The sequence below is a fragment of the Rhinopithecus bieti genome, unplaced genomic scaffold (genome assembly GCF_001698545.2).
Source record: "Rhinopithecus bieti isolate Rb0 unplaced genomic scaffold, ASM169854v2 scaffold_32059, whole genome shotgun sequence".
NCBI lineage: Eukaryota > Metazoa > Chordata > Mammalia > Primates > Cercopithecidae > Rhinopithecus > Rhinopithecus bieti.
In genome coordinates this window covers 321,102-347,367 of record NW_016813587.1, presented here as the reverse complement: position 1 = coordinate 347,367, position 26,266 = coordinate 321,102, and the positions used below count along the sequence as shown (strand labels likewise).

Sequence of the window (26,266 nt, the reverse complement as noted above, 5' to 3'; positions counted from 1 at the left end):
AAAAAAAAAAAAAAAAAAAAAGAAATAGTAGGCCGGGCGTGGTGGCTCATGCCGGTAATCCCAATACCAATACTTTGGGAGGTTGAGGCAGGTGGATCACCTGAGGTCAGGAGTTTGAGACCAGCCTGGCCAACATGGCAAAACCCGGTCTCTACTAAAAATACAAAAAATTAGCTGGGTGTGGTGGCGGGCGCCTGTAAATCCCAGCTTCTTGGGGTGCTGAGGCAGGAGAATTGCTTGAACCCAGGAGGTGGGAGGTTGCAGTGAGCCGAGATCGCGCCATTGCACTCCAGCCTGGGCGACAGGGCAAGACTCTGTTAAATAAATAAGTAAGTTATAGTTTTTATCTTTTTTGTGAAAATATGTTTCTGGTGTGCTTTTTTTCTTCTTTTTTAAGAGTGACTGTTGGATTTGACCTTGGTCCTTTCCTATTGTCCATTTTTATGTGATACCAGTTTTTCTGAAATATTAGAATTTGGTGTGCTTCAGGACAGATTTTCCAACTTCACAAGAGAGAACTCTGTCTTCTGTTTTTTAATGGGGGTGGAGTGGCATGTTTTGTTTTGTTTCGTTTGTTTTCGAGAAAGAGTCTCCCTCTTTTTTTTTTTTTTTTTTTTTTTTTTGAGGCAGAGTCTCACTCTGTCGCAGGGGCTGGAGTGCAGCGGCCGGATCTCAGCTCACTGCAAGCTCCGCCTCCCGGGTTTACGCCATTCTCCTGCCTCAGCCTCCCGAGTAGCTGGGACTACAGGCGCCCGCCACTTCGCCCGGCTAGTTTTGTATTTTAGTAGAGACGGGGTTTCACCGTGTTAGCCAGGATGGTCTCGATCTCCTGACCTCGTGATCCGCCCGTCTCGGCCTCCCGAAGTGCTGGGATTACAGGCTTGAGCCACCGCGCCCAGCCAAGAGTCTCACTCTTACCTAGGCTGGAGTGCAGTGGCATGATCACAGCTCACTGAAGCCTCAACCTCGTAGGCACAAGCAATCCTCCTGCCTCAGCCTCCCGAGTAGCTGGGACCACAGGCATGCGCTACCATGCCCGGCTAATTTTTTAGTTTTGGTAGAGATGGGGTCTCACTATGCTGCCCAGGCTTGTCTCAGACTTGGGCTCAAGCAGTCCTCCTGCCTCAGCCTCCCAAAGTGCTGGGATTATAGGCTTCTGTTATTTTTAATACTGTGTTAAAATATGGCAGCCTGCTTTCTGATAGTTCCTTTTTGTGGTCCTCTTTATCTGTTATGTCTCTCCATTAATCTGAATCTCCTCTTTACTTTATTTTTCCTGTCCCTGTTGTGATTGATCAGTTTTGTTTCTACTCTCAGCAGTTTCTCTTCAGTGTGGGGCTTTGTCCTGGAAAGGAGCCCTGGCAGTTCAGTTTTGAGAGTTCACAGGATCTTCTCCAGTCCCTTTAGGCCTTACCCCTTGCACTCAACTGCTGCTGGGGCAGATGAAACCCTCCCAGTTTCAGCTGCTGTCCAGTTTGGCCCAGTGTGCTTTCCAGTGAACACCTGTTGGCTACTTTGGAATTAGCCTGTTGCTGGGTCTGTCAGATGCCTCATTGCTTCTCTGTCTCCCACATGCATGCTGATATGTAGGTCTTGTGACTAGTGGTGGTTTGTCCCACTCACTTGTATTTTGGGGGTTATGGGAGTATTTTGTCACTGAGTTTTGCTATAAATGTTGTCTCTAGGTTTGGGTTTTGTCATCTGGTTGATGTTTTTCTTATGTCGAGATTTTGGGAAAATAAAAAAATTAATGCCGCTAGTATCGTCTTCCCAGTTCTCAATCTTCCATATTTTGAAATCTCTTTATATGGTGGCTGTTTGTCCTTCTCAGCTTCATTCTAAACATCTTTAGTTCTGTCTTTCAGTTCACTTAATTTTCTCCTCAATTGTGTCTAATCTTTAGTTTTAATATGTTTTATTTTATTTATTTGTTTATTTTTGAGACGGAGTCTCGCTCTGCTGCCCAGGCTGGAGTGCAGTGGTGTGATCTTGACTCACTGCAAGCTTCACCTCCTGGGTTCACAACATTCTCCTGCCTCAGCCTCCCGAGTAGCTGGGACTACAGGTGCCTGCCACCATGCCCAGCTAATTTTTTGTATTTTTTTTTAGTAGAGATGGAGTTTCACCGTGTTAAGTCAGGATGGTCTTGATCTCCTGACCTCGTGATCTGCCCACCTTGGCCTCCCAAAGTGCTGGGATTACAGGCATGAGCCACCGTGCCTGGCCTATTTTTTATTTTTTTATTTTTATTTTTTTGAGACGGAGCTTCAGTCTTGTTGCCCAGCCTGGAGTGCAATGGCATGATCTCGGTTCACTGCAACCTCTACCTCCCAGGTTCAAGCAATTCTCCTGCCTCAGCCTCCCGAGTAGCTGGGATTACAGGCATGCACCACCATGCCCGGCTAATTTTGTATTTTTAGTAGAGATGGGGTTTAGTAGAGACGCTGGGGAAACGAGCGTATGGGGAGCTGGTCTCGAACTCCTGACCTCAGGGGATCTGCCCGCCTCAGCCTCCCAAAGTGCTGGGATTACAGGCATGAGTCACTGCGCCTGGACAATATGTTTTTATTATTCATTTCTAGAAGCAGTTCTGTTTGGTTCTTTTTCAGCCCTGCTTGGTTAATCTTTATAATTTCTGGTTGGCTGCATACTTTTAATCTTGTCAAAATTATCTTTTAGTTCGTCAAACATACTGATCATAGTCATTTTGTATTCTGTCTGATAATTCCAATTTGGGTTTTTTATTTTGTTTTTGGTTTGTCTGTCTGTTTGGCGACACAGTCTCATATGTTGGCTAGACTGGACTTGAACTGCTGGTCTCAAGTAATCCTCCTGCCTCAGCCTCCCAAGTAGTTGGGACTACAGGCATGCGCCACCTCCCTTGATTTAATAATTCCAGTATTTGAAGTCTTGCTAGACTCTGTTGCTTCTGCTACTTCTTGCTCATGGTACATTGTTTTCTTTTGTGTTTAGTGATATTTGAGTTCCACATTTCTCTTGAAAGTTTATATGAGGGTATGTGTTAAGGCCTAGACTGAAGGTGGGACATGGACGATAGATATATGGTAACATTTTGTATCCTTTTTTTTCCCTTATTTTTAGTATAGAAAGTATTGTACTATACCTGTTTATCTTTAACTTACTTTTTTTTTTCCCCATGAAAATGCAACAGTAAGTCATAGTGCTGTCATTGAGTCATCCTTTGCCTTGTCCTCTGGGAACTATAGGTGTATCCTGAGTTTGAAGACCAGAGAGCTTGTTTGCCATCAGGATCCTTTCTGACTTGTTCTTCAGACAACACCATTCGCTTCTGGAACTTGGACAGCAGCCCTGATTCTCACTGGCACAAAAACATCTTCAGCAATGTGAGTGGCTTCCTTTGTGAACCATCTTTCAGGAGGAACAATACTGTAAGCTTGAATGTAGAGGCAGGAAGGAGTCTGATGGACCCGAAATGTTAGGTTCCACTAGGGCAAGAGCCGGCAACCAAGGCGAGTCCCTCTCTGCATCGCTTCCTCTTGTTTCTCTTTCTCCTGCTCCCTCTCTGAGGTGGCACAGTCTATCCTCTCTGATTCTTTGCCAGTTGGCTCCTGCTCTGCAGATGTGTGGACATGGCCACTCCCGGCAGCCCAACATACCCAGCAGAGGTGAAATTGCTTCCTAAGTCTTCAGATGGAATTCCCTGGGAGAGCACCTGATGAGCCAGGCCATTCCAGGGCTCCCCCTGTCCGTTGGCTGCCACACAGTGAGGCCTCAGCGGGGTGCAGGCAGAATGCTGGCGAGAGCCATGATGGGAGGCTGGGAGGAAGAGTTTGCTGAAGAAATTTTGGTTAGTATTGTGAGGCCAGTGAGAGGGCGTCTCTGGGGAGCTGAGACCTGAGTCATGCATTCATCTATTCTGCAGACGCTTATTAAGGTCCATGCCAGGTGCTTTGCTACATGCTAGGGACACAACAGTGACTAAGACTCTTCTGCCCTGTGGCACACAATCTAGTGAGGGCAGGCAGTGAACTGACAACCATCTACGTTATGCACAATCACAAGTGCAACAAGCACCATGAAAGAAAATGTGCAGGGTGCTAGTAGGACATAGAGCAGCAGCGTGTGAACTTATCTGGGACATCCAGAGCAGTTTCCCATGGAAGGGACAGCTAAGTTGAGATTGGGAAGAGTAAAGAGGGAAGGGGAGAGAGTCTATACTTAGGGAATAGCCTGTATGAAGGCCCTGGAGTGGGAAACAGCTGGGTGAGTTGGAAAACCTGAAAGAGGCCAGTGCGATTGGAACTAAAAAGACCCTTGATGCAGGAGGCTGTAGCAGGTGCCCCATGGGTACACCTTTATTACTCCCCTCATTCCCCACCCAGTGCTACTATCGTCTCCTCTGTACCTGTGATATACATGCTGTTTTTGACTGCACACAATAGAAAAACTCAAGAGGTAAAAGTTAGGTTTCTGATTCATAAAAGTAGTCTGGAGGTAACCAGTTTAGACCGTTCTGCAGGAAGCCCTTAGGGATCCAAGGGCCTTCCAGCTCTCTACTCTGTCATTTGAGGGAGTAGGCTATGTCCTCATGACCTAGTGTGGCTATGGGGGCTCCTGCTATCATATCCGAGTTCCAGGCTGCAAGATGGAGAAAAGACAGCAGAAGAATACGTGCTTGCTTTATATTTAATTGTTCAGAATTTATTCACATATTCTTATCTAGCTGCAGGGGAGGCAAGGAAATAATTATTCTGATTGGTGAAACTCCCAGCTCAAAATTAGAGTTGTATTACTAACGAAGAAGAGACTGGCTATGAAGGGACACGATTTCAGAGGTACTTCTGAGCTGCTTGTGGTGCTGACCTCAGCCCTGTCCTTCCTGCAGACCCTGCTGAAGGTCGTGTATGTGGAGAATGACATCCAGCACCTGCAGGACATGTCACACTTCCCAGACCGGGGGAGCGAGAATGGGACGCCCATGGACGTGAAAGCCGGGGTGCGGGTCATGCAGGTCAGTCCTGACGGCCAGCATTTGGCTTCAGGCGACCGAAGTGGAAATTTGAGGCAAGTGGGCCCTGGCAGTGTCCAGTGTACACCTCCCAGCTCCAGCTCGGGTTCTCAGGGCAGTGGGCAGGAGCCCTGGCCTTGGCACCTCCTGCTGCCCATTGGGAATGAGGGGCTGTGAATAGTAATCCCATAAACAGCCCCCATTGGCAACTTAAGCTCAGAAGAGGCTTCCAGAAGGGCTGAGAGCGGGGTAACTACCAGGACCTCAGCAGCTGGGGTATGCAGACTTTGCCTACAGAGTGCACAGGCAAGCTCACATGACTCTAGGGCAGAGTGACACTTTCACCAGCCACATGGTACCAATGCTGAACTGTCAGCAAAGATGCCAGCTGGAGGAGGGTCCTGGTGGCCCTGGGAGAGGGGCTAGGAGGGTGGGATAGCTGAGAGTTCAGGCTGCTTATGTGCCCTGTTGAAGACTGGCAAGATGTTACCAACCCAGTAGGTGCTAGTGGAACATAGGCCCTGTCTCTGGGACCAGGTTTAAGATGACAAATGACTGCTGTGACCACTTGGGTGTTGGAGCCACTAGGGAATGGAAGAGTTGGGGGGAACTAAAGGGGACATAAAGAGGCAGCAGCCACCAGGCAGCCCCAGGAGAGTAGGCTACAAGTTACCACATCTTCCTGCTGTCAAGAAGAGCAGAAAGTGCTGATTTTTTTCTGTGAAATTCTATAATATTTAAATATTGACACCTGTTTTGATATCAGTCACTGTATGAGGCCAGCTCAGTGTGTCAGTGAGCTGCTCTCATTGACACGGCACTGTCCAGAGGGGCACAACAGTACCAAGAGCTAACATGGGGATAGTGCTCTTCCCCCTTGCTGGACGCAGGCCTGAGCACTGTGTTAACTGATTTAATCCTCTCACTGACCCTCTGATGTAAGTGATGTTATTGGCACAAGGTGTCTGGACTAAGATCACGCGGGTAGAATGGAGAAACTGGGATGACTTGATGACTGATTTCTTTTGAGGAGAATGAGGAAAGTCTAGATTTGAGACTCTTAACAATGAGAGACTGGAATCAGATGTTCTCATCCATAGCTCCTATCCTGAACTATGACCTCTGGCCCCTAATCCCTGGCCCCTGCCCCACCCCAGGAACCACCTCTGATGCAGCCCTGTGTAAACGCCTGTCACCCTAGAGGACTGTCCTAGATCCCTGGGGCTATGTTCTGGCGCATGCACCACAAGGGACTGCTGCCTGCTGAGGTGCTCCCTGGCTCAACACAGCTCCCTTTACGATGGCAGATTTCTAAATGAGAAAAGTGATTGTACATCTCTAGAGTATTTGACCATGATAAGGGGTTCTCATGTTGCCAGCCTGGCCATTCTGACCTGTTCTAGAAGTGGCAGAGTGCATGGGGCTGGGGTCTGGGGCTTCAGCAGGTGGTGTGTGTCTCGTAGGATCCACGAGCTGCACTTCATGGACGAGCTGGTCAAGGTGGAGGCCCATGATGCTGAGGTGCTGTGCCTGGAGTACTCCAAGCCAGAGACAGGTGAGCCCGCAGCAGGAGTGGAATGGGGGTCTGGCAGGGAGGCAACCCCCCTGGCAAGGCCACAGAAAGGGGTAGTTAGTGTCTGGTGGGACTGTGGATGACAGCTGGGAGTCCTGTGTTCGGTAAGGGCCCCTGTAACTGGACCCTGAGACCAGAGTGGCTGGGACTCCAGAACGCAAGACACTCGCAGGCAGGACTCAGCTTGACTTGCCCGCTGCTGGTGCCAGCACCCAAGCCAAAGGGGTGGATGTGTGAATGAGTGAATTGTGAATGAGCTCATCTTCTACTGAAGAAGATAGATTGATTGTTAGGCATTATTTTCAAAAAGTTTGAAGCCTATAGAAATATTGGGAGAATATTATAATGAATACCCTATAGGCTTCACCCACATTCCTCATTTTTTTTTTTTTTTTTATGAGATGGACTCTGTCACCCAGGCTAGAGGGGAGTGGCGCCATCTCTGCTGACTGCAACCTCCACCTCCCGGTTCAAGTGATTCTCATGCCTCAGTCTCCCAAGTAGCTGGGATTACAGGCACCTGCCACCATGCCTGGCCAATTTTTGTATTTTTAGTAGAGATGGGGTTTCAGCACCAGGCTGGTCTCAAACTCCTGACCTCAGGTGATCCGCCTGCCTTGGCCTCCCAAAGTGCTGGGATTACAGGCGTGAGCAACCACACCCGGCTTTTTTGTTTTTTTTTTTTTTGAGACAAGAGTCTCGCTCTGTCACCCAGGCTGGAGAGCAATGGCACCATCTCGGCTCACTGCAACTTCCGCCTCTCAGGTTCAAGTGATTCTCCTGCCTCAGCCTCTTGAGAGTAGCTGGGATTACAGGCACGCCCCCTTCACACCAGGCTAATTTTTGTATTTTTAGTAGAGACGGGGTTTCACCATATTAGCCAGGCTGGTCTCGAACTCCTAACCTCAGGTGATCCACCCGCTTTGGCCTCCCAAAATGTTGGGATTACAAGTGTGAACACCACGTCTGGCTCCTCAAGACTTTTTCTAGGCTGGGCACGGTGGCTCATACCTGTAATCCCAGCACTTTGGGAGTTATGGAGATGGTAGAGTTATATCTTGATGTGATTTTGCCCATGCTCTTCTTTCGTTCTCCCATCCCCCATGCCGTGTGCCCTACCAACTTATCTTTAAACATCTCTTCACTCGGTTCGCCTCTCCTGATCTCCCCTCTGCCTCAGGTCACGTTGTTAGGCCTCAGACATAGCAAGTGACCAGAGTAGGGAAGGCTGGTGGCAGATGGGAGTCTGGCCACAGGCAGTCAGTAGGACCTGAACAAGGCCCAGGTAGCCAGACCTCAGAGGGTGAGAGGACATTGGTTTTGGAAGAGGCTGAGAGGTTGCCAGGGCTTTACCCAGCACGCCAAGGAGTCGGACCCAGCAGGCAAGAGCACTGGGCTCTGCTGGAGTGTCTGCTGTGGACCCTGGAGGAGCATCCATGCGCCCATTGAGACTCACCCTCCTGAGCTGGTGGTGAGGAGGTGAAATGCCAGGGTGTGGGGGCTCTGGGAAAGACCACACGGAGCTGAGGGAGTGGCCCTTGCCAGGCTTGAGCCAAATTGGCTACAGTTGAAGAACCAAAGACCCCTTCTCCGAGGACTGGGCAGCTTGGTCACACTGCCCTTCTGGGAGGCCAGGGCACCCACGCAGCCTTCAGGAACCAGTCTTATTCTCTCTTCTCACAGGGCTGACCTTGCTGGCCTCAGCCAGTCGGGACCGGCTGATCCATGTGCTGAATGTGGAGAAGAACTACAACCTGGAGCAGACGCTGGATGACCACTCCTCCTCCATCACTGCCATCAAGTTCGCTGGTGAGCCCCTTCCTTCCTGCTCCCTGCGCCTTGCTGGCTACCCTGCTAAAAAAGGATTCATTCTTTCAACTCTCCTGTAAAATACATATCCAAACAAGTGAATACAGTATCTGTGTATAGTCTAAAGAATAATGGCTGGAGCCAGGTGCAGTGGCTCACGCCTGTAATTCCAATACTTTGGGAGGCCGAGGAAGGTGGATCACCTGAGGTCAGGAGTTTGGGACCAGCCTAGACAACATGGTGAAACCCCGTCTCTACTAAAAATACAAAAACTTGCTGGATGTGGTGGTGTTTCTGTAATCCTAGCTACTCAGGTGGCTGAGGTGGGAGAATTGCTTGAACCTGGGAGGTGGAGGCTGCAGTGAGCTCAGTTCATACAACTGCACTCCAGCCTAGGCAACAGAGTGAGACCCTGTCTCGAAAAAAAAAAAAAGAATAATGGCCAGGTGCCATGGCTCACGCCTGTAATCTCAGCACTTTGGGAGGCCAAAGCAAGTAGAGCATGAGGTCAGGAGTTTGAGACTAGTCTGGCCAACATAGTGAAACCCCGTCTCTACTAAAAATACAAAAAAATTAGCCAGGCATGGTGGTGTGCGCCTGTAATCCCAGCTACTCGGGAGGCTGAGGCAGGAGAATTATGTGAATCTGGGAGGCGGAGCTTGCAGCGAGCTGAGATTGCGCCAGTGATTGCACTCCAGCTTGGGTGGCAATGCGAGACTTTGTCTCAAAAAAAAAAAAAAAAAAAAAAAAAAAAAAGCCGGGCGCAGGTGGCTAAGCCTGTAATCCTAGCACTTTGGGAGGCCGAACGGTGCGGATCACAAGGTCAGGAGATCGAGGGACCACTCTGGCTAATACGGTGAAACCCCGTCTCTACTAAGAATACAAAAAACCGGTGGTCAACCTGTAAATCCCAGCCACTTTGGGAGGCCGGAGACGGTGGATCACGAGGTCAGGAGATCGCAGGACCATCCTGGCTAAACGGTGAAACCCGTCTCTACCTAAAAAATACAAAAAACTAGCCGGGCGATCGTGGCGGGCGCCTGTAGTCCCAGGATACTTGGGAGGCGGAGGCAGGAGAATGGCGTTAAACCTGGTAGGCGGAGTTGCAGTGAGCTGAGATCCGGCCACCGACTCCAGCCTGGGGACAGAGCCAGACTCCGTCTCAAAAAAAAAAAATAAAATAAAAGAGGAAGAAGAATATAGGCCAGGCGTGGTGGCTCACACTTGTCATCCCAGCACTTTCGAAGGCTGAGGCGGGCAGATCACCTGAGGCCAGGAGTTTGAGACCAGCCTGGCCAACATAGTGAAACCCCGTCTCTACTAAAAATTCAAAAAAAGTAACTTGGCACAGTGGTGCACGCCTGTAATCCCAGCTACTTGGGAGGCTGAGGCAGAAGAATAGCCTGAACCCGGGAGGCCGAGGTTGCAGTGAGCCAAAATTGTGCCACTGCACTCCAGCCTGGTTGACAGAGCAAGACTCTGTCTCAAAAAAAAAAAAGCCAGTGAGTATCCAGTTCACAGTTCTTAGGAGCGAGGTTTGAACTGGGACATTGTTGATAGTAGAGACTATTCTAATTGCTCGTGGTCGTAATATTGTTAAATACGGTACTTAGATTCACCACATGCAGGTTAAAAAGCAGAACATTACCAGAGGCTTGCAGGACTTCTCTGGGTCCCTCCCGGGTTACGCTTCCTCACTTATATGGGGCTCACTCCCTTCTGTAAGCCAACGACTCCTCCTTGAGCAACTTCTGATACTTGTATGTCAGGCCTGGACCCTCTCAAATGTCCTGTCATGAAGGAGCATGTCTGATGTGCCGAGACTCTTTAAGAGTTTTACATTTGTTCTGTTGTTTCATCCTCACCAAACTGTTATTCTGTAAAGAAATGAGACGGTGGGGGGCGGTGACTCACACCTATAATCCCAGCACTTTGGGAGGCCGAGGTGGGCAGATCACAAGATCAGGCGTTCAAGACCAGCCTGACAAACATGGTGAAACCCTGTCTCTACTAAAAATGCAAAAATTAGCCAGGTGTGGTGGCATGTGCCTGTAATCCCAGCTACTTGGGAGGCTGAATCAGGAGAATTGCTTGAACCTAGGAGGTGGAGGTTGCAGTGAGCCGAGATTACGGCATTGTACTCCAGTCTGGGCAACAGAGCAAGACTCTACCTCAAAAAAAAAGAAATGAGAATAATAAAAGCAAGACTATGTCTAGTGCTTACCATGTGGCAGTCCCTGTTTCAAGGGCTTCACACCACTCTCCAGGGAAGGGACTGTCACCATACCCATTGTACAGACAGGAAGCTGAGGCTCAAAGGGGAGGCCCAGGTTCAGAGCGGTGTTTAACAGCTTTGACCCTGGCACCAGAGAATGCCTGGGTTCAGTCCTGCCCCGTCCTCTGTGTGCCTTGGGACAAGGACTCTGTGAACCTCTGTGTTCACACTTGTCCAGTGGGATGGGTGGTGAGCATTCAGGAAGACTAGCCATATGCATGGGGCCTGGCCCAAGGCTCGTGTGGATCTTGCAATTGGTCTTGGTGGCACGAGCCTCCCAACCTGTCTCCACTGGTCCCTGCTACAGTCCTGCCTCTACTCTGCTGCAGAAGTCACCTATCTCAATCCCAGACTGGAGAGGGTGTCCCTTCTTTGTCCCCAGCCTTTGTTTCTCTATATGCCCTTGCTCTGCAGAGCCTGCCTTGCCCACAGCTCCACCTGTGCCCTCTCACACACATAGCTCATATCTTAGAGTCCCACCCAGACCCAGCACCCACCTCACCACTTCCAGGAAGCCTTCCTTGATCCCAGCACAGTTGGTTGATGGCTCTTGCAGTGGAGTTCCCCAGCTAGGGTCCCCTGCCCATGTGTCCTCCTCCCCCAGGCAACAGAGACATCCAGATGATCAGCTGTGGAGCCGACAAGAGCATCTACTTTCGCAGTGCCCAGCGGGTAGGGTGGCAAAGCTTCCTTGGGGGCTGGGGTGGGGGGTTATCGGAGCATTCTCTGAAGGTCCTGCCGGCCCTGCCAGGGTTCAGATGGATTACACTTTGTCCGTACCCACCACGTAGCAGAGAAAACCACCTTGTATGACATGGACATTGACATCACCCAGAAGTACGTGGCCGTGGCCTGCCAGGACCGCAATGTGAGGTAAGGGGTGGCCCTGGACCCTTAGCTGGCCTGGTCTGCCTTGTCCTAGGCTGTCTACTTTTCTCCCTCTGTTCCTCTGGTTCCCAAGAAGCTGGGAGGGGGTTGAGGAACCCAGCAGGTGTTCCTTCTTGGTTTTTTTGTTTGTTTGTTTGTTCGTTTTTTGAGGCAGAGTCTCGCTGTTGCCCAGGCTGGAATGTAGTGGTGCCATCTTAGCTCACTGCAACCTCCGCCTCTTGGGTTCAAGTATTCTCCTGCCTCAGCCTCCCAAATAGCTGGAATTACAGGCTTCCACCACCACGCCTAGCTAATTTTTTGTATTTTTAGTAGAGATGAGATTTCGCCATGTTGGCCAGGCTGGTCTCGAACTCCTGACCTCAGGTATTCGCCCACGTCAGCCTCCCAAAGTGCTGGGATTACAGGTGTGAGCCACACACCTGGCCACCAGCAAGTATTTTTAGAAGCTGGGCTCTCCCAGGCCTGGCCTCCAGGTCAGCAGAGGGCTTCCTTCTGGCTCTCCCTAGAGCTGATGTGGGATGACTAAGGTGCTGATGTGGCACATAAACTCCATCATTCACCCGTATTCCCTGAGTACCTAACTGGGCTGGATGGTGCTGGGATCATGGCAGTGGCCAGGATAGCCCCAGGCCCTCCTTCATGAAGCTCACAGTCCAGTAGAGGGGACATGGTCACCTCACAGCCACAGACAGTGACAGAGTAGTCAGAGATGGGGGAGCCCAGGATCCCTGCGGAGACACCTGACCCCACCTGGGGATCAAGCAGGACTTCCTGGAGGAAGAGACACCTGAGCCTGGGGAGGATGTGGAGGAGTGAGCCAGGGGGAGGCAGAGAGTGAGTGTGCAGGGGGCAAAGCAGTGCAGAGAGGCTCTGCACCCCCTTTCCAGTTCTTTCTCATGCAGTGCCAGGCACTGAGCTTGCAGTGTGTGGGGGAGATGGGCATTAACTCAGTGGGTACCCCAGGACACAACCTCAGCTTGAGATGGGGTTTCAGTTTCAGTCTAGGCATCAGATGGGGACAAGAGGTAGCAGGGGGCTTCCAGGGGAGGGGAGGACAACAAGACCCAGAGGATGAGGTGGTGGGGTAGGCGGGGCCCTGTTGGTCACAACACACCCCCACTTCCCCAGAGTCTACAACACTGTGAACGGGAAGCAGAAGAAGTGCTACAAGGGCTCCCAGGGTGACGAAGGGTCCTTGCTGAAGGTAAGGAGTTGGAGACCCCCGTCTGTCTGCTGCCCTGATGGGCCATCTATTGTGATGGCCCACACCTGAGACCTGTGGCCTTGGTCCTTCCTCAGTGCACTGCGCTGGCCAGCACCTTCTCAGGCCTGGTTAAACAAGGATGCTTGCGAGAGGGTGGGGAGGGTGACCCCAGCTGTGTTTCCTTTATTTACAGAGCCCTTCCCCAAGTGGAGCATCTAAGTGGGTTCCATTTTGAGTGGCAGCAGGGTATAATGGGAAGAATCAGAGGCATGGACTCCCCTCTTGGCTTGCCCACACCAGCCATGGGTCACTCAGGACAAGGGGGGACCTTCTCAGAGCCTCTGGTCTAGGACAGTTATGGATTCAGGCTCTGCCTCAGGCTGACTGTGTGACCTTGGGCAAGCATCATCTCTTGAGCCTGTTTCATCATCCCCTATAAAATGCACATGGACAGCTTGGCTCATAGACTTGTTCTCTGGAGGAGTTCAGTTTGCACACGTTCAGTGCTTAGCTCAGGGCCTGGCTACTGTTGTTACTGCTGAGGTGGTGGTTAATTTCTTCACCTGTCGAATGGGAGCGGGAGCTCCTGCCCTGCCAGGGTCCCATGTGCTGAGCATCCACCATGGGGGAGGGAGGGGCCCAGGCCTCATCATAAGGAAGAAGCAGGCAGCTGGAGTGACATGTGGGTCCCTTTCCTGGCAGGTCCATGTGGACCCCTCAGGCACCTTCCTGGCCACCAGCTGCTCTGACAAAAGCATCTCAGTGATTGACTTTTACTCAGGCGAGTGCATTGCCAAGATGTTTGGCCATTCAGGTGGGTCTACCTCTCTGCTTGGGAGGCCTCCTCACCGCCCTCCCCAACCCCCACTCCCAGCCTCTGACTCCAAAGGCAAGTGCAGCCTCTCTGCTTTCTTTGCAGAAATTATTACCAGCATGAAGTTCACCTATGACTGTCATCACTTGATCACAGTATCTGGAGACAGGTGGGATATGGACCATTGGGAGAGTTGTGGCTCAGATACCATGAGCACTGTTCTCAACCTGCCTGTGTAGAAAGCATTTCTGAGCTGCCCAGTTTGGATTGTGGGAGTCTTGGTGTCACACCCAGCCTTAAGTTCAAATCCCAGCTCTAAGCTGGACATGATAGCTCACACCTGTAACCCCAGCACTTTGGGTGGCTGAGGTGGATGGATCACTTGAGCTCAGGAGTTCGAGACCAGCCTGGGCAACATAGCAAAACCTCATCTCTACAAAAATGAGCTGGGTGTGGTTGTGTACAATTGTAGTCCCAGCTACTCAGGAGGGGGAAGATGGCTTGAACCTGGTAGGTAGAAGTTGCAGGGAGCACAGATCACGCCAGTGCACTCCAGCCTGGGTGACAGAGCAAGACCCTGTCTCAAAAAAAAAAAAAAAAAAAAACCTAAAAAGAAGAAACAAATCCCAGCCCTGTCACTTATTTTCGTGTCACCTTGAGCAGCTTATTTACCCTGAGCCTCAGTTTGCTCCCCTGTAAAAGACAACACCATTTACCTTAAAAATGGTGTGATGAGGCCAGGCGTGGTGGCTCACGCCTGTAATCCCAGCACTTTGGGAGGCCTAGGTGAGTTGATCACCTGAGGTCAGGAGTTCAAGACCAGCCTGGTCAACATAGAGAAATTGTGTCTCTACTAAAACTACAAAAATTAGCTGTGCGTGGTGGCAGGCGCCTGTAGTCCCAGCTACTCAGGAGGCTGAGGCATGAGAATGACTTGAACCTGGGAGGCAGAAGTTGCAGTGAGCGGAGATCACGCCACTGCACTCTAGCCTGGGTAACAGGGCAAGACTCTCAAAAAAAAAAAAGAAAATTGTATGGTGAGAAATGAATGAGATGATATCCATACATTCTTTAGCACATGGGTGGTGCTCAAGGAAATCCCTTTTGTCAACTCCCTTTGCTTTACCCCTGTTCTTCCCCACAGCCCCCTTCCTCGGGTCTTGAGGCCTCCAGAGCAGGCCCTGGTTTGCTGAGATGCCCCAGACCTGGGTCCAGGGCATGGATGTGGCGAGTCCAGCATCTCTGCACTAAGCGGATAGGGGTGTGTTTTCCAGGAGCATCTGGAGAATGGGGTCCAGGCTGTGGTGAGGGTGGCTTCAGGGTCAGCCACAGCAATAGCTCCCATGCTCACTCTTCCTCTGCCTTGCGTGTCTCTCTTTGGCCTCCACAGCTGTGTGTTCATCTGGCACCTGGGCCCGGAGATCACCAACTGCATGAAGCAGCACTTGCTGGAGATCAACCACCAGGAGCAGCAGCAGCACACAAAGGACAGGAAGCAGAATGGCCACCCCAGGTCCTGGCAGCCCCTGTCCTACCAGAGGAATGAGTCCCTGCTGGGGCCCCATGGAGTGATGCTGGGGATACAGCAGTGGCCAAGACAGCCCTGGGCCCTGCCCTTAGCACACTCACAGCTGGGTCGGGGAGACAGACTTTGAATATGCAGTTACAGTAATACATACAAAAAGGTTTGTGGGGTTTTTAAATTTTCATAAATAATAGAGACAGAGTCTTGCTGTGTTGCCCAGGCTCGTCTTGAACTCCTGGGCCCAAGTGATCCTCCCACCTTGGCCTCACAAAGTGCTGGGATCACAGATGTGAGCCACTGCACCTGGCCATGAGAAGGGTGTTGAAGTGGAAAAGCAAAGTGTTTGGCGAACCTCTGAGCACTGTGATGGGGGATGCCCCAAGTGGCTGTGGGAACAGAGCAGTCCCAGACCGGCCAGCCAAGGGGAAGGGTGGGTAGGGAGGGGGTCTGAGGGGAAGGCTGCAGTGGGACCGCAGTGTCCTCTTACTCCCACCTTAAAGCTGTAGCTTCACTTCTTTGAATCTTCTAAATATACTTCTTTCAAGTGTTTATGTAGCAAAGCCAGTTTTATTTGCAGATAACTCATGTTCTAGTTTTTGATTTGAGGTTTTGGTTTGGGTGTTGCTCATTTTGAGTGGGAGGTTTTTTAGTTTTTCTTCTCTCCTGCTGCTGGGTGTGTCTGTTTTTGCCATTGGCTCCATGTGGCTCCCAGGGCACTGTGGAGATCAGGCCTTAACAGGGGCCACTGGTCCTGAGGTCCTGAGGTGGTATTAGAGGTATCATCTTGGTTTTGAGACTCCCGCTCCACCCCTAAGCTATGAACCAGGGCCCTGGCTTCAGTGCCTACCTCATGCCAAGGGAGTTTTAGTTTCCTGTACTCGGGAGGAGCCACCATCATTGCTGCCACCTATAGGGAGCCCAACACAGGACTGCAGTCCCACTGTCTGCTTGGCTTTCCATCCCATTGCTGTGACCCTGAGAGAGTTTGTGTTTGTTTGTAGTCTGGCCTTTGTTAATCTCATCTATTGTGGTGATGTGTTTCTAGTGGGGAGACAGTGTCAAGTGAGAGACTTGCCAGCACCATCTTGACCAGCAGCCAAGAATATGTTAACATGGAGCTTAGCACAGGGTCCGGCCCTAGGCAAGTCCCCACCACCAGCCCGTTTGCCTGTATTCTCTCCTTACCATCCTCATTCCTGGCTTTAGGCAGGATACGTATGTGTCCACACCTAGTGATATTCGCTCCCTGAGCCCTGGAGAGCAGACAGAGGATGATCTGGAGGAAGAGTGTGAGCCAGAAGAGATGCTGAAGACACCATCCAAAGACAGCTTGGATCCAGGTTGGAAAAGGGGCCCTATTTTGAACTATGTCAGTGTAGGGAATCATTGCTGGGTTTTGCCCATGACTTTGTTTACAGGGCCTGGCACATATTAAAACTCAGGAGTTGACCAGGCGTGGTGGCTTACACCTATAATCCCAGCACTTTGGGAGGCCAAGGTGGGTGGATCACCTAAGGTCAGGAGTTCCAGACCAGCCTGACCAATATGGTGAAACCCTGTCTCAACTAAAAATACAAAAATTAGCCGGGCGTGGTGGCGTGTGTCCAGCTACTAGGGAGGCTGAGACAGGAAAATTGCTTGAACCTGGGAGGCAGAGGTTGCAGTGAGCCACTGTGCAGTGGCACTGTGCCACTGCACTCCAGCCTGGGTGACAGAGCAAGACTCCGTCTCAAAAATAATAATAATATAAATAAAATAAATAACACTCAGTAATCAGGCTTAGCATGGTGGCTCACACCTGGAATTTTAGCACTTTGGGAGGCTGAAATGGGAAGGTCACTTGAGGCCAGGAGATCGAGACCAGCCTGGGTAACACAGCGAGAGCCCATCTATGCAAAAAAAATTTAAAGAAATTAGCCGGGCATAGTGGCACACATCTGTAGTCCCAACTACATGGGAGGCTGAGGCAGGAGGATCACTTGAGGCCAGGAGTTTGAGACCAGCCTGGCACATACCAAGACCCCGTTCCTACAAAAAGAAAAAAATTAGCTGGGCCTGATGGTGCACACCTATATTACCAGCTACCTGGAAGGCTGAGGCTGGAAGATTGCTCGAGCCCAGGAATTCCAGGTTATAGTGAGCTATAATCACACCACTGCACTCCAGCCTGAACAATAGAGTGAGACCCTGTCTGTAGAAAAAGAAAGAAACTCAATAAACATATCAGTCAAGACTCTTTCAGTATAAAAGCAACCAGGCTTAAGTAAGGAAGAGAATTTTTTGGTGCCTGAAAATTGGAGAGAATTAGCTTTCAGCGTGGCTGGACCCAGATAGACAGATGATGTTAATAGGAAGATTTTTTTTGTATCTTTTGGCTCTGCTTTTCTTCATGTTGGCTTTGCTGATGGACAGACTCTGCCTTTACTAGGGGAAAAGATACCCCCAGCAACTACAGGCTTATAAAATCCCATAGAGGCCGTGTGCGCGGTTGGGCCAAGCCTGTAACCCAGCACTTTGGGAGGTCCGAGACCGGCAGATCAATGAGGTCAGGAGATCGAGACCATCCTGGCTTAACCCGGATGAAACCCCGTCTCACTAAAAAAAAAAAAATAAAAAATTAGCCGGGCGAGGTGGCGGGCCCCTGTAGTCCAGCTACTCGGAGGTAAGGCAGGAGAATGGCGTAAACCCGGAGGCGGAGGCTTGGCAGTGAGCTGAGATCTGGCCACTGCACCTCCAGGCCTGGGCCACAGAAGCAGATTCCTCTTCAAAAAAAAAAAAAAAAAAAAAAAAAACTCCATAGAGAATAGAAACACCTCGTTTCCTATAAGTAGCTCAAGCAGAGTCTTAGGGTGTGTGACTCATGTTCCCTGGTATGACTGGTGTACCACTTCTGGCCCAATGCTGTAGCTGTCCACATTCTGACATGTGATCACTCTGAGGCAGACTGTAGTCAGCTTCATCTACTTACACCACCTGACCAGCATCAAAGATGTGTTTGAGGCTGGTGCGGTGGCTCACGGCCTGATAATCCAGCCACCTCTGGGGAGGCCAAGGCAGGTGGATCACCTGAGGTAGGAAGTTTGAGACCAGCCTGGCCAACCATGGTGAAACCCCATCTTGCTAAAATCAAAAATTAGCTGGGCGTTGATGGCGTGCCATCGGGTAACCGCTACTTGGGAACTTGAGACAGGAGAATTACTTGAACCTGGAAGTGTGAGGTTGCAGTGAGCTGAGAATTGTGCCATTGCAACTCCAGCTCTGGGTGACAGCAAGACTCCGTTCAAAAAATAAGAATAAGTAAAAATAAATAAATTCTGTTGTGGATATGTCCGAAATCTTTTTCCTCGTACAAAGTCTCTCATCTACTGTATATTGGTGAATACAAAGCATAGGCCTCCGAAATTTTAGGTATTCCCCTTGGCAGGTAGCCATTTAAGGGTTTCTGATGGTATGGAGACAGAGGGGGACCACTCCTAGGCATCCTCAAAATGTGAGGGTTATTTTACTTTTATAAAGTTGTTTTATTATTTTATTTTTTAATTTATTTCCACTTTTTTTGGGTTGCCCCAGGTTGGAGTGCAATAGCAGATCGATAGCTCACTATAGCGCCATTGACCTGCCTGGGCTCAAGCAATTTTCCCTCTCAGCCTGTGGAGTTGCTAGGGGACCACAGGTCCCCCCCCCCCCCAAAGCTACCACACCCAAACTCAAGTACGTATGGTCAAGGGGATGGTGTGTGTAGAGAAAAGGTCTCACTGTGTTGCCAGGTGGTCTTGAACTCCTGCATCAGTTCCTCCACTCAACCTCTCAAAGTGCTAAGGGGCAGGAGATCGGAGGACCATCCTGGCTAACACAGTAAACCCATGGCTACTAAAAATACGCGCAAAAAAAAAATTAGCCGGGTGTGGCTCACGCTGTAATCCAGCACGTTTGGTGAGCGGGCGGGGTGGATCACAAGGTCAGGAAGATCGAGACAATCCTGGCTAACGACAATGAAAGACCCCGTCCTCTACTAAGAAATACAAAAAAATTAGCCAGGATGTGATGGCAGGCGCCTGTAGTCCAGACTACTCCGGGAGGCTGAGGCAGGAGAATGGCCGAATAACAGGAGGCAGAGCTATGCAAGTGAGCGAGAGCTATGCCACTGTACTCCAGCCTGGAGCGACGCAGCAAGACTCCTTCTCAAAAAAAAAAAAAAAAAAAAAAATAGCCGGGCATGGTGGTGGGTGCCTGTAGTCCCAGCTACTTGGGAGGCTGAGGCAGGAGAATGGCATGAACCAAGGAGGCAGAGCTTCCAGTGAGCTGAGATCGCGCCACCGCACTCCAGCCTGGGTGACAGAGCGAGACTCTGTCTCAAGAGGAAAAAAAAAAGAGAACCCCAGAGTTCTCCAAACCCGGTTACTGCTCCACCCTGCATTGCATTAGGCTCTCCGTTGTCCCCACACTTTTCCTGCCATCCTTTGGTAGTATTAAGCTTTGTCACCTCGGTCAGTCTTGTGAGTCAAATATCGTGTCCCACGGTTTAAGTTTGCATTTCCCTGACACCCGGTGCTGTTGAGCCTTCTGACCTCTGGGTTGTGGTGTTGCTTCTTTGGGGACTGCCCGGTTATGTATGTGGCCTGTTTGTTGGGATGTTTGTCCTCTTTTCATGGATTTTGTGTGTTTCTGTCCAGATCCTCGATGCCTGCTAACCAACGGCAAGCTGCCACTGTGGGCAAAGCGGCTGGTAAGTCTTCAGGGAGAGGGTTGCTCAGGGGCTGGCAGAGGAAACGCCTCCCCAGCTCTGCCTTCTGGAAGCCCTTTTTCCTTTCCATGTCTCTCTATTCTCTGGAGAAGCCCTGTCATCCTTCCAGGCTCAGTGAGACAGCTCTTTGTTCATGATCAGTGCCCTGTGCCAGGTATTGTTCTGGATGTCAGGGACACAACAGTGAACAAGGGAAACAAAAGCCTCTCCCTTCACAGGCTCACTTGCCTGTGTGGGTGAGGAACAGTGTCCCCATTAAATAAGTAAGTGACGTAGTATGTTGGGTGCTGATAAGTGCTGTGGAGGGAAAAGAATCGAGAAGGAAAATACGTCAGCCAGGTACACTGATGCGTCTCTGTGGTCCCAGCTACTCAGGAGGCTGAGGTGGGAGGATCATTTGAGCCCAGGAGGTTGAGGCTGTAGGGAACCGAGATGGCACCACTGGACTCCAGCCTAGGCAACAGAGTGAGGTCCTGTCTCAAAAAAGACAATAAGAACAGGGGCCCAGCACGGTGGTTCACACCTGTGATCCCAGCACTTTGAGAGGCCAAGGCAGGTAGATCGCTTGAGCCCAGGAGTTCAAGACCAGCCTGAGCAACATAGTGAGACCCCATCTCTACAAAAAATTTAAAAATTAGCCAGGCGTGGTGGTGCATACCTGTAGTCCCAACTACTCAGGAGGATGAAGTGGAAAGATTGCTTGGGCCAGGGAAGTCGAGGCTGCAGGGAACTGAGATGGCACCACAGCACTCTAGCCTGGGCAACAGAGCCAAGACCTTGTCTCATAAAAAAAATAAAAATAGAGAAAATAAGGAGTGTTAGGGGGTGGCAGTTTTAAGTAAACAGGAAAGACCTCATTGGGAAAATGATATTTGATCAGAGTTGAAGCAAGTGAAACAGGCAGATACTGGGACGAATGTTCTAGTCATAACAGCCTATACCTGTAAAGGCCACGACGCTAGGAGCTCAAGACCAGCTTAGGCAACATAGTGAGACCCCCATCTCTACAAAAAATTAAAAATAGCCAGGCATGGCTGGGCACGGTGGCTCACACCTGTAATCCTAGCACTTTGGGAGGCTGAGGCTGGCGGATCATGAGGTCAGGAGGTCCAGACCATCCTAGCTAATACGGTGAAACCCTGTCTCTAGTAAAAACACAAAAAATTAGCCGGGCATGGCAGTGGGCGCCTGTAGTCCCAGCTACTCAGGAGGCTGAGGCAGGAGAATGGCGTGAACCCAGGAGGCGGAGCTTGCAGTGAGCCGAGATCGCGCCACTGCACTCCAGCCTGGGCGACAGAGCAAGACTCCGTCTCAAAAAAAAAAATAGCCAGGCATGGTGGTGCACACCCATAGTCCCAGCTACTCAGGGGACTGAGGCAGGAGGATCGCTTCAGCCCAGGAGTTGGAGGCTGCAGCGATTGTGCTACTGCACTCCAGCTTGGACAGCAGCGCGAGACCTTGTCTCTTAAAAAAAAAGAGGCTGGTGCCGTCGCTCACGCCTGTAATCCCGGCACTTTGGGAGGCCGAGGCGGGTGTATTCCGAGGTCAAAAGATTGAGACCATCCTGACCGACATGGTAAAACCCCGTCTCTACTAAAAATAGAAAAATTAGCTGGTCATGGTTGTGTGTGCCTGTAGTCCCAACTTCTCAGGAGGCTGAGGCAGGAGAATCACTTGAACCCAGGAGGCGGAGGTTGCAGTGAACCGACATCGTGCCACTACACTCCAGCCTGGCGACAGAGTAAGACTCCGTATCAAAAAAAAAAGAAAAAGAGAAGAGAAAGACAATGTGGATTATAAGAGACAGAATAAGAGAGGTGAATGAAGGATGATCCCAAGGTTGGGGCCTGAGCAACTGGAAAAAACAACTGAAACAGGGAAGCTTTAGGAGGAGCAGGTTTGTGTGGAGGAAATGAGGAGTTGAGTTGTCAGCATGTTAACTTTGAAATACCTACCAGACATCCATACAGAGATGTAGAGCAATCGCATGTGCAATTCTGAAGTTTCAGAGAAAAGTTCATGAATCCCAGCTGGGCATTCCCAGCACTTTGGGAGGCCGAAGCAGGATTTCTTGAGCCCAGGGGTTTGAGACCAGCCTGGGCAACATAGTGAGAGTCCACCTCTACCAAAAACCAACAAAATGGGCTGGGCACAGTGGCTCATGCCTGTAATCCCAGCACTTTGGGCCGAGGCGGGCGGATCACTTAAGGTCAGCAGTTTGAGACCAGCCTGGCCAAAATGGCAAAACCCCATCTCTACTAAAAACACAAAAATTAGCCAGGTGTGGTGGTGCTGCTCTGGAGGCTGAGACAGGAGAATTGCTTGAAACTGGGAGGTGGAGGTTGCAGTGAGCCAAGGTCGCGCCACTGCACTCCCTCCTGGGAGACAGAGCAAGACTTCATCTCAAAAACAACAACAACAAAAAAAGAGAAAGGTTCATGCTGGAGATACGTACCTGGAAGTTGTTTCTGAATGGTATTGAAAGCCAGGAGCCCGGATGGGCTGTGTGAAATGTCTGTGGCGCTCCCCTCAGTGAGTGAGCACTCAGCCGGGTGCCTGACTGTCCCATATCCTTCAAGCTAGGGGATGATGATGTGGCAGATGGCTCAGCCTTCCATGCCAAGCGCAGCTACCAGCCCCACGGCCGCTGGGCAGAGCGGGCTGGCCAAGAGCCCCTCAAGACCATCCTGGATGCCCAGGACCTGGATTGCTACTTTACCCCCATGAAGCCCGAGAGTCTGGAGAACTCCATTCTGGATTCAGTGGAGCCACAGAGCCTGGCCAGCCTGCTGAGTGAGGTACGCACTTCCCCCACAGCCTGGCCTGTAGCCCTGGCACTGTGACGGCCCCGGGGCCTGGCGCCTCAGGCTGACTCCCATTCCATGGGGGCAGGGAGGATTACATGAGGCGGTAAAGGGTAGGAGGGTGAGCCCCGGGACTGTCGCACAGCAAGACTTCCCAGGGCAGACAGGGAGTCGTTGGAAAGTGAGTCACTTGGGGGTTAAGAGCTTGGATGCTAGAGCAGGCTTGTACCCAAGTGGGGGACATTTGGGTAGATGGAGCCCTGACCCTAACCCATTCCTGTTGTGTGACGTTGAGTAAGAGGCTTACCTCTCTGGGCTTCAGTCGTCTAAAAAGTAGTCATAATGGGGCCAGGGGCAGTGACTAACACCTCTAATCTCAGCATTTGGGGAGGCCAAGGCAGGAGGATTACTTAACGATCACTTGAGTTCAAGGCCAGCCTGGGCAACATAGCAAAATCCCACCTCTACAAAAATATTTTTTAAATTGTTTTGTTTTGTTTTGTTTTCTTTAAAAAAAAAAAAAAAAAAAAAAAACTTTAAAATGGTAATAACAATCTCTTCTGCCCCAGAGGGCTTTTACAGGAATCCATGCTTAAGCATAGGGCCTGGGCTCTTAGAGGTGCCCGTGCAACTTTAGCTCTTACTCTACTATTTTCCAAACAAAATTCCTTTTTATTCTATCCTATAATTTGTCATCTTTATTGGGGTACAATATACATCCAGTAACATGCACAGATTTTAGGTATACAGCTTGATGAACTATCTGTGTAATTCATATACGTCCACTACCCTGGGTAAAATCTGGAGTGTGTTCTACCTCCTAGAAGGTTTCTGCCCCTCCCAGTCAGGTCCCTGCATCAGGATAACCAGTATTCTGACCTCTAACCAAGGACTGGGTTTCCTATTATTGAACTTCATATAAATAGACACGTAGAGGGTTGGACCTCCTATTTTTGGTGCCATACCTCTTCCTCATCTATAAAGGGACTGATAATGCAGGGGCAGCCCAGGACAAGCTGGTTGTGAGCAGAGTGTGTGGCACAGGCCCTGGGTCACAGCCTCCAGCAGCCAGCATGGTTCCTGGCATAATAGTGGCCCCAGCCATGGCTGCTTCAGAATGGCTGTGCTGTCTTCCCCATAGTCAGAGAGTCCCCAGGAAGCTGGCCGTGGGCACCCCTCCTTCCTCCCCCAACAGAAGGAATCATCTGAGGCCAGTGAGCTCATCCTCTACTCTCTGGAGGCAGAAGTGACAGTCACAGGGACAGACAGGTGGGTGTCCTTTCTACTAAAGGAGCTTTAGTTGGAGGAAGCCCCAGCTGATAGCTGCACCCTGGAAGAACTGTTCTCTGCCTTCCCAGTGGGCTTGTGGGAGTGGGGACAGTTGTGGCCTGCATGGGGCAGGAGCCCAGCCTTAGTTCCTTGGTTCCAGGTGGGGTACAGGAGGGCCTGACCTGGGGGAAGGAGGGGACATTTGGAGGAGGCGGGGAGGCTGAGGCAGTGCTCCTGCAGGAGCAGCAGGTACGGGTGCCTAGGCGCTCCAGGTGGAGCTGGCTATTGAGTCTCTAGCTGAAGTTCTTATTCTCTCTCTGCCCCCACTGGCACTGCAGCCAGTATTGTGGGAAGGAGGCGGAGGCCAGGCCTGGAGACCAGCAGGGCAACTCCTACCTCAGGGTGTCCTCTGACAGCCCAAACGACCAGAGCCCGCCTGAGGGTGAGTGCACGGCAGGCAGGGACCCTGTGACAGTCTGTGCGTTCAGCCAGGCCCCTTGCTGGGCACCACTGGTGACTTTGACCCAGTACTGAAGCTCAGAGTCTGTCAGGGAAGACACATGTGGTCCCAGCTGCTGCCTGAAGATTCTGGGCCCAGCTGCCTACAGCTGAGAGTCCAGCTCTGCCACCTCCTTGATGTGGAACTTCCCTCATTCATAAAACGGTGGGTGGGTGCTCTTATCATCCCTCCTCCAGATGGGGAAACTGAGCCCAGGGAAACATAGCCCTGGCCCTGGCTCACCTGAATGGTCAGGCTGTGGGCTCCTGACCCCAACTCTCTCCTTCAGACTCGGGGGAGTCAGAGGCCGACTTGGAATGCAGCTTCGCGGCCATCCACTCCCCAGCTCCGCCTCCTGACCCCGCCCCTCGGTTTGCCACGTTGCTGCCCCATTTCCCAGGTAAGCAGGGGCCAGACACACAGGGGAATCGCTGCTCGGGCCTGGCTTAGGGCCAGTCACAGTGTCTAAGCACAGGCCCTGCACTTGGAGCCCACTGAGCCTGGAACACGGGCATCCCTGCTTCTCAGCCTGCAGGCAACAGGGCAGGGATGGGTGGGGCCTGCTTTCTACATTTCAGGTGGCGTCTGCTGTGACTCATGGTGTTGGCTCCTCTTGTCCCTCCCCTCCTTCCCTGTCAGGATGCGCAGGTCCCACAGAAGATGAGCTGTCCCTGCCCGAGGGACCCAGCGTCCCCAGCAGCTCCCTACCCCAGACTCCAGAGCAGGAGAAGTTCCTCCGCCACCACTTCGAGACACTGACTGAGTCCCCCTGCAGAGGTAGGACCCTGCCTCACCCGCACCTGCCAAGGCCATCTGTGCAGCCTGGGCACGGCATTGGTGTCCCTGGAGTTGGCTCCCCAGCAGGGCCGGGAGGGTGAGTGGAGAACACCTGCTCCGTTTTTTTTGTTTTTTTTTTTTTTTTGAGACAGAGTCTCACTCTGTTGCTCAGGCTGGAGTGCAGTGGCGCAATCTCGGCTCCCTGCAACCTCCAACTCCCTGGTTCAAGCGATTCTCCTGCCTCAGCCTCCCGAGTAGCTGGGATTACAGGCGCACACCACCAAGCCTTGCTGATTTTTTGTATTTTTAGTAGAGATAAAGTTTCACCATGTTGGCCAGACTGGTCTCGAACTCCTGGCCTCAGGTGACCCGCCCGCCTTGGCCTCCCAAAGTGCTGGGATTATAGTTGTGAGCCACCGTGCCTGGCCTGTTGCTTCACTCTTGACCTAAGCCTCACGATGCCTCCTTGCCCACTGCCCCTGCTTGTACCCTGTGTCTGCACATAAGGGTTTCTGGGGATTGCCCCACTGGGCTGTTGGCTGGCCTGGGGCCGGGGCTGCTTGGCAGGAAGGGTTATGAGGGTCACCTGGGGATGTTCCCCTAGAGCTCTTCCCTGCAGCTCTGGGAGACGTGGAGGCCTCTGAAGCTGAAGAGTACTTCTTCAACCCACGCCTGAGCATCTCCACGCAGTTCCTCTCAAGCCTCCAGAAGGCATCCAGGTAGAAGCTGGCCAAGCACAGCCCACCCTCTGGCTCCTTGACTGCCCCGGAGCAAGCTGAATGAGAATCATTCCCCCTGCTCTCCTTCCTATAGGTTCACCCACACCTTCCCTTCCCGGGCAACCCAGCGCCTCGTGAAGTCTCCAGAGGTCAAGCCCATGGACCGAGGCGGAAGCCAGCCCAGAGCAGATACTGGCTACGCCTCCCTAGACGGGACCCACGTGAGTACTGGGGCCACCTCCCTCAGGGCATGGGGCTGGGAACCCCGAGGTCTTGTCCTCACCTCAGAGCTGTGCCTACAGGTCCTCGCTGCAGGGAAGGCTGAAGAGACCCTGGAGGCCTGGCGCCCACCACGTGAGTGTCCCAGTCCCAGACG

General features: G+C 51.4%; 1 protein-coding gene and 1 long non-coding RNA gene across 5 annotated transcripts in view; one reads left to right on the top strand and one right to left on the bottom strand.

The window, feature by feature from the left end:
• Positions 1–26,266, top strand: part of WDR62 (WD repeat domain 62) — a 59,501-nt gene that overhangs the window by 24,575 nt on the left and 8,660 nt on the right. For 3 of the 4 annotated variants that reach the window (XR_001880773.1, XM_017848666.1, XM_017848665.1), the window contains exons 10-29: positions 3,228–3,365; positions 4,868–5,046; positions 6,454–6,545; positions 8,247–8,372; positions 11,252–11,319; positions 11,399–11,520; positions 12,664–12,739; positions 13,442–13,553; positions 13,659–13,722; positions 14,944–15,066; positions 16,285–16,418; positions 19,752–19,804; positions 22,402–22,620; positions 23,768–23,895; positions 24,234–24,337; positions 24,684–24,794; positions 25,034–25,171; positions 25,776–25,890; positions 25,985–26,111; positions 26,193–26,244. Coding sequence is in view for 3 of the 4 variants with exons in the window: in XM_017848666.1 (XP_017704155.1) it covers positions 3,228–3,365; positions 4,868–5,046; positions 6,454–6,545; positions 8,247–8,372; positions 11,252–11,319; positions 11,399–11,520; positions 12,664–12,739; positions 13,442–13,553; positions 13,659–13,722; positions 14,944–15,066; positions 16,285–16,418; positions 19,752–19,804; positions 22,402–22,620; positions 23,768–23,895; positions 24,234–24,337; positions 24,684–24,794; positions 25,034–25,171; positions 25,776–25,890; positions 25,985–26,111; positions 26,193–26,244 (2,281 nt within the window). In the remaining variant the exon portion in view is untranslated. The remainder of the gene's footprint in view (positions 1–3,227; positions 3,366–4,867; positions 5,047–6,453; positions 6,546–8,246; positions 8,373–11,251; positions 11,320–11,398; positions 11,521–12,663; positions 12,740–13,441; positions 13,554–13,658; positions 13,723–14,943; positions 15,067–16,284; positions 16,419–19,751; positions 19,805–22,401; positions 22,621–23,767; positions 23,896–24,233; positions 24,338–24,683; positions 24,795–25,033; positions 25,172–25,775; positions 25,891–25,984; positions 26,112–26,192; positions 26,245–26,266) is intronic. The other variant, XM_017848667.1, reaches the window with a different exon arrangement.
• Positions 8,338–11,243, bottom strand: LOC108513048 (uncharacterized). Its single transcript, XR_001880774.1, has 3 exons — positions 11,145–11,243; positions 10,021–10,249; positions 8,338–8,417 (listed from the first exon to the last, which is right to left on the bottom strand). It is a non-coding gene; the product is annotated as an uncharacterized LOC108513048 (long non-coding RNA).